This window comes from Vigna umbellata, chromosome 8 (assembly GCF_029865625.1).
Source record: "Vigna umbellata cultivar VRB3 chromosome 8, Vumbellata_1.0, whole genome shotgun sequence".
Taxonomy (NCBI): domain Eukaryota; kingdom Viridiplantae; phylum Streptophyta; class Magnoliopsida; order Fabales; family Fabaceae; genus Vigna; species Vigna umbellata.
Window position 1 is genome coordinate 5,073,518 of NC_142172.1, and position 7,784 is coordinate 5,081,301.

General features: G+C 35.1%; 1 protein-coding gene across 1 annotated transcript; it reads right to left on the minus strand.

Annotated features, from left to right (window-relative positions):
- Positions 1–637: 637 nt before the first annotated feature.
- Positions 638–3,223, minus strand: LOC148193890 (growth-regulating factor 3-like). The gene is made up of 4 exons (XM_088096042.1): positions 3,030–3,223; positions 2,713–2,880; positions 1,873–2,113; positions 638–1,146 (listed from the first exon to the last, which is right to left on the minus strand). Exons 2-4 carry the CDS (start codon positions 2,876–2,878, stop codon positions 762–764), a joined length of 792 nt encoding a protein of 263 aa, XP_087952168.1. The 5' UTR covers positions 2,879–2,880; positions 3,030–3,223; the 3' UTR covers positions 638–761.
- Positions 3,224–7,784: the final 4,561 nt, after the last annotated feature.

The following is a 7,784-nucleotide window of genomic DNA, read 5'->3' on the forward strand; positions in this document are numbered from 1 at the left end:
TCTAATTTAATCCATACTTTAAAAAAAATAAAAAATTTCAACTTGACTCGGATATGGTGAACTGAATTAGCGGAGAGCTTAAAACCTATTTGGATATCTCTAACCTCAACTACTCACGAATACACTTTGAAGCCATTAACCATCCAAATTGCCAAATAATTCATTTAAATTTTGTAGTCAAAGGTCTTTGCACAATTAAAGATAGAGCATTTAATGGGTGTGTCATTTTCGAGGGATCTATTTGTAAGTTTTCAAGATACTTTCTTTTATAATAGATATTATATAAGTTCAAGAACATGAGATTATAGGATTTCAAGATACTAGTTTGTTCATTTTCGTCTGTTCCATTTTTTCGGTCATGAATATCTAAGTAAGCATACAACGAGCTTTACAACAGAAAATTTTTGTGGTTGAACGTTTAATGTTTTCTATATTTTTCTTTAAGTCCAACCTAAACGCAGTGTCATAAACATTCGTAGTCTTAGTCTTTTATCACAATTGGAGTCTCATTACACCTTTACTAAAAACTGCTATTACTCAAATTATTAGAGCTTTTAATCCATGAAATTGGTAACAATTGATGCATTTTATGCTGACACTAAAGTAGTTAAAGAAACAAGACCATGCCAACATATGCTAAACTAACTAACTACAAAATGATAGTTCATTATTAGATGTCCAAAATTGATGCATTATAAGTGTGTCTCTGTATTTGCACATACATGTCCAAAAGTTCTCACAAACCCCAACCCCAGCAACTTTTAGGTGCTAATGAAGCTGGTGTTACAAGCAGAACTAGTTGGCAACTGTAGCAGAACACTGGTTGGTGAAGAAGTGGAGGTGGATGATCTCAGTGCCTCTGCGAGTGGTCCTCCCACTGAAGCCACGTGGCTTGTATTCTCTGCATGACCAGTGGACAGTCTCAGTGACACATCCGAGGAAGTGATTCCTTGTGTTGACATGGAAAGATATGTTCCAGTGTTGTTGTTCTGGCTACCATTGCTTTTACTATGGTCTTGTTCTTGCAGTGTCCTTGGCCAATCATCGAAGAAATGCCTCAGGACATGGCCATCAGATCTGCCATTCCCATCTACATGATCATGGTTTTCAGACAAGCTCTTGCTGTTACTCTTGGCCCCAGTGGAACTACAGGGAAACCGGCAAAAACAGCTTAGTTTTCACGAAAGGACATTGCAGTATGGACGAATTTGGATTCACGTCCAAAACAGGTAAAATGGAAACAACATATATCTACACACCCACCAAGTATTAACAGAAAAGATAAGACAAGAAAAGAGAAAGTCCATCCTGCAACTCGTTTCATCATATTGTTTTGATAATGTACAATCGTTGATTGTACCATTTCCTATATTGTACCATTTGCAATCCAAAAAATTGAGTTTTCAGAAAATTACGGCTTCATTTTATAAGGTTTGAAACAAGTATAGTCTTTTATCTATCTCTCTACAACCGTTATTCACAATAAAAAGATTGTGTTTTAGAAATACAAGCTTCCGATCAAACAATGAATTGGGAACTTTGAAAAAAATGTACATTTAGTCATTTCTAACTTTGATCAAGTCTTTTAAATTCAAGAATCAAATTCATAAATGTCTACATTCTTTCTCTTCTTTTTTTTAATGTGTGTGTGTGTATATATATATATATATATATATATATATATATATATATATATTCTTAAATCACAAATTAAATGAGAGTGCCTCCAAATTAGATGAAGCTCTTTCATTACACTATGAAGCAGCAACCCTTTTGGTAATCTATGGTGGTTGACCAATTAACATAGCAATCCACATAATTCAAAATGAAACTCAAAAGAAAAGCAACAAATTTCACAATGTGAAGACATACATTTGATTGTGGTGAAGGAGATGATGTTTGAAGGAAGCAGAGGATAAAGAAGAAGAAGATGCATGAGGTTGTTCCACAGGCTTTCTTGAACGGTTTCGGCCACGATGCATGTGCCGCTCGCAGTACTTCTGACCCTCCACCGCCTCCCTCGAGCACCGCCACTTCTTCCCGTCCGTTCTCCGGCACCGACCTGGCTCCGGATCCAGTGCTTCTCTTCCCCAATAGTACCCTGATTCCAACACTGATGCCAAAAAAATCAAATCTTTCATCACAATTTTTTCACCCAAATGGACTAACTTTAATGGGCATAAGGTATTATAGCCCAAAAAATAACCTTTCATATTCTACCACCTTTGTAAAGCCAACACCTCAAAGTAAACTAACAACAAATAGAAGAAAAGTAACAAAAGTAATCTTAACTCCACTTAACTTGATTACTATTAATAATAAAATTCTTCTTTTTTTTGAATATTTAAAACGTTTTGCATATTCAAAATTCGAACTTCATATCATGAACTAAACTTAAACAACCTCACATCACCATGTCTTATATAACTACAAGAAGGACTAAACTTTATACAGTTTTCTGACAGAATATCAAAACAACTTAACATTATACCTTTAGCCAATTCAGAAATTAATTGCAATCAATTTCACTTCAATAATTCTACTAAAAAAACTACTGAAATAAAATTCTAATAAAATCAGAATCAGTCCAAAAATTAGCAAACTACTATCAAGGTGAATTTAAGTTCTGTTCCTGACTACCATTAAAATGTCCATTTGATATTAGTAAATGAGAAATTTGGAAGTAGAAGAAAAATGGGGTTAGAAATTTACAAGGAGGGTGATAAAGTTGAAGGAAAGGGGGAGGGGAATGAAAGAAGCTTTTCTTGATTGGTTGAAGCAGCTGAGGAGGAACAGGAGTACCGGCCAGCATGTACCTAAATATCAGAGTCTGCAACTCAAGCTCTTGCCACTGTGCAAAGCTGAAACAACTCTCCATCCCTGATGAGACATTACATACATACAGACCCACTAAATTAGACAACAAAAAGAGACAACCTTTGAAAACTAAGGGTATAAAAACTATGAACCAATCCATCATAGTTTGTTTCTTTAGCAACGAGAAGAAAAGAGGAAATGGTAAATCTTACTGGGAAATCTGGGAGGTGCAGAAGCAAGGGTGGAATCAGAAAACGGTGGCAGTTTGGTGACTTTGGTACTGGGTTAAGAGGGAGAGAGAGAGAGAGAGAGAGAGAGAGAGTTTGAGTTCTGTTTGTGTTGCTTTTGGTTTGTTTGGTCGGCTGATAAAACTTTGGATTTGAGCAGATCAGGTTTGTAAGACTTTTGCAGAGTGCTACGCTGTTTAGTTTCCCTTATAATATTTCCTGCAAAATCACTTTGAATATTTTTAAATAACTTAATTTTAGAACAGATTGTTTTAAAGAGATATTACACGAGTTTGCTACTTAATTAATTAATAATAATATGTTAAAGTGTATGTTTAAATATAAGAAAAACTTGGGAAAGAGGTAAAAGATAAGTTGGTTTTGAAGGCAGAGTGGGGAACGGCTACAGCACTTGGGAAAAAGGACAAGTTAATGGTGAGAAGGACAAGACAGGTTAGAGAGAAAAAGAAGAGTAATGATATATTGATATTTTTTTTTACAATTTTTTAACTCTAACATATAGACTAAGATGGATCCAGTTGTAATTTTTTTTAATTAATTTTTGATTACGTGGAATTGTAAGGCAACAATGGGTAATAATGTGGGAAATTGAAATTTCGTTCTTTCATAGGTTTATTTCCAAAACATAGATTTTAGAATCTTTACATTTCAAAATCTTTCTCCCATTTAGTCGTTTTTGCACTAAAATGATAGCAAGTTAACAATAGGAAGGGATAAATTGGTTTCTTTTTTAAAACGTGTCTTTTAAAAATTTTTTAAATTTTATTTTACTTGGCAGATAATTTAAACAAATAAAATAGAATAACAAATGATAGAAAATTGCACATATAATTTTATATTGGTTCGGATCACAAGAATTTTACGATCAGTTGTTAATCTTCAAAGAGATAAACATTTTACTATCACAAAACCAATAAACTTTACAATCACACAAAAAAACAAATTTAAGGTTTACAAAACACCTATATTGAAATCCGAAAAGAACATACTCACTTCTCTTGAAACTTACAAGGGATTAAACCTCCTCCAAATTATCAAGGATGACAGACTTCACTTAGCAACAACAACAACACTCAATCATACATACAATGAAAGTTTTTGCTCTTGCCCACACCAAGTTTCTAAGCCAATTCACAAAGTTACAAAAGCCCTAGTTTTCACTTCACTTTCAATAAAAAATGTGCAGTTGTCGCTATTACAAAAAAAACTTTTTATACCTGTAAAAAAACACTTTTGATATTAATTTTTGAGCACGTATAGAAGCAGGGAGCATAGAAAGTTTACGTCTTTCTATACCTGTTTGCTCATAACAGGTATAAAATTATGACTTTATTATACTTGATATATTGGGACCAGGTACAAAAAGTTTCTTTTTACTTTCGATCTCCACAAACACACTTTTTATACCTATTGCTGCTATAACAGGTATAAAAAGACACACTTTATACATGTTAGCGTTACGACCGGTATAAAAAATATCTTTTTTTAAGATATTTAATCTGTATGTGCTACTATTAGTAACGGTTGGAATACCATTATTTTTATACTTAATTTTGATATTAAAAATACCCTTTATTTTTAAGATATTTAATCATGTTTTTCCTTAAGTTGTGAGAATAAGAGAGTTGAAGATGGTATTATTAGTTTTATGTTTAGCTTTCCTTGTTTTGACAAGAATTAAGATGAATTGGATGAAGAAGTTGAAGTAGCAAGAAGTTGGAGTCAGGAAAGGCTGGAAAAGTAGCACATAGAAGAATCTCAGATAGCGCTAAGCGTCATTTTGGGGCGCTGAGGGCGAAGTTCTTTTGTCTCACACTTGAGCATCACCGTTGAGCGTCAGTTTAGTGCCGCAACCACTGTCTCACGCTTGAGCGCCATCGCTGAGCGTCAGTTTAGTGCCGCAACCACCGCTGGGCGCCCTTTTGGGGCGCTAAGCGCCAACGACGTGAGCTTGCACCTGTTTTATGTTATGTTTATGAACTATTTAAGGTTTTGGACGACCTAGAGACTGTATCTTTTGGCAGAAAGAGGCGCAGAAACACTCATTTCATCTCTTGGAGGCGGATTTTGGATGTGGAAGCTCCGATCTTCAACTTTTAGGGTTTTATCTTTCATTCTTTTCCATATTTTCATCTAGTTTCACCATGTCTATGACAAACTAAACCTCCATTGTTGTTGGGGAAACGATGTAATCCTTTGAAACTCTCATGTATTGAATTGATTAATATTATAAATGCTTTACTTCATTAATTGTTAGGGTTTTTCCTCTACGCTTTATGCATGCTTTGTTTAACTCATTCAATTGTTTGATTACTAATGTTGTCGATATGGGAAAATCTAGAACTGGGGAAATTCTCCCAAAAGCAATATTACCTAGACATAGAGATAGAGGGTTGGTTGCCTTTAAACTTCTGTGCGAATGTAATGCATAATTAATTGCTGGGGATACAAGACATTGTGATCTAGTAACTAAGAGTAGGCTTTCTTCACCGAGACATCGGGTTCAAGGTAAATTAGAAAGTGGCATTGACATTAATGAAGAAGATGAATTCATAAATACATGAGAGTGGATAGGATAAGTCGGAAACTCTAACAACATAATCAATCCATATTTTATACATTAATCACCTATGCATTCTTCAAGTCAATTGATCAACACTTGCATTCATATTTATTTTCTGCATTATAAACACCATGATCTTGTTTACAAGTCTTAATTAATCAAGAACACACATGAATGTCTAGGCCGTGAGTCTCTTGGGAAACGATACTTGGTCTTACCATTTATTATTACTTGATACGATTCGGTACACTTGCTGGAGTGTTAACAAGTTTTTGGCGCCGTTGTCGGGGACTCGTGGTTTAACTATGCTATTCGTGTGATTATTGATTAACTTTGACTTGGTTTTTTTATTTATTTTAGTGTATTTTTGTTTTGTTTTGTTTTAAAAGTGCTTTTTAGGGTTTTGTTTTCTTGTGTATCCAGGGTATAATTCAAACTAGAAGTAAGAAAACCTCGGAACCTCTTCTTAAAAGATTGGACGAGAGTAAAAGAAGAAGGAGAATCCGAACATCTAGAGAATTATTTCCTTCTCCGAAGACACTTTTACAACCCTCACCACAAGAATCTGACCAGAGTACTGAAGAGATGGCTGGAGAAAATAATGGAAAACACACTCTGACGGATTACACCACTATTGTTGGCCCTCATCATTTTAACAGCATTGCAAGGCCGAGGGTCAATGCTACAAATATGAAGGTGAAATCGGCGTTGATACAATTGGTGAAGAGCAACCAATTTAATGGACTGTCTCATGAAAGTCCATATGAACATTTGACCACATTCAACGAGATTTGCAACACTGCGAAGATCAATGGTGTGCCGGATGACGCTATAAAGCTTAGTTTGTTTCCTTTCTCATTGGGAGGCAATGCTAAGCTATGGTTGAATTCTTTCCCAAAGGATAGCTTTACTGAATGGGAAGCTGTGGTTTCAAAGTTTCTGAACAAGTACTTCCCACAGTAAAAAATCAACAAGGGTAAACAAGAAATTTCTTCTTTCAGGCAAGCCATGGAGGAGATGTTAGGTCAAGCGTGGGATAGATACAAGAGTTTGCTGAGGAAGACACCTACGCATGGCTTTGATCAAGCAACAGTAGTCATTCATTTCCTTGGAGGTCTAGGTTTACAAACCAAATTGATGCTAGATGCCTCAGCTGGAGGTAATATTAAGTGTAAGACTCTAGAGGAAGCTTTTGAATTGATTGACAACATGGCTACTAATAATAACGAGATGCATAGTGAAAGAGGAGCTCCACCTCAACAGAAGGGAGTTATACAATTACAATCTCAAAATGCCTTGCTTGCACAAAATAAAATTATCACTCAACAGTTGGAAGAAGTGACAAAGAAACTTTCTCTATTTCCACAAGAGATACATAATGTTTCACTAGTTCAGTGGCAGCAACAACGATGGCAGCAACAACCTACTCCATCTGAGAAGACCATGAAGCTTGAGGAAACCTTCCAGCAATTCATGAAAATGAGTTTATCTTATTATGAGAATATGAAGGTTGCGTTTAAAAGTATGAAGATGCACATTGGGCAATTGGTTAACAAGATGGAGGGTTGTGAGAGGAATGCAAAAAGTAATCTTAGGGAAAACTGTAAGACCATTGTTACTAGAAGTGTCAAAGTGTTAGATTAGAGAAAAATAGACAGAAAAGAGAAAGAAAATGTGAGTGAGAAAGAAGTAATTGAGCGGAAAGAGAGAACTGAGGAAGAAAAAAAGAAAGAGGTAGATGAGAGAAAAAAGAAAAAGATGTTGAAAAACCCCTTCCTTATCCAAAGACTTATTGAAGGAAGGAGAAAGAAAAACAACTTGAGTGGTTCATGGAGATTTTTAAGAAATTGGAGATCACCATACCTTTCTCTGAAGCATTGCAAAAAATGCATTCGTATGCAAAGTTTTTAAAGGAGCTCCTCACAGAGAAAAGAAAATACATTGAAAAGGAGACCATTGAAGTGCAAGGTAATTGTAGTGCAATCATACAAAAAGTATTACCTCCTAAGTTTAAAGATCCAGGAAGCTTCACCATTCCGTGTACCGTAGGAGAGTTGGAATTTGGAAGAGCATTAATTGATTTGGGAGTTAGCATTAATTTAATGTCGCTCTCTATGTTCAAAATAATTAAAGGTTTGGAACTCAAACCTACTAGA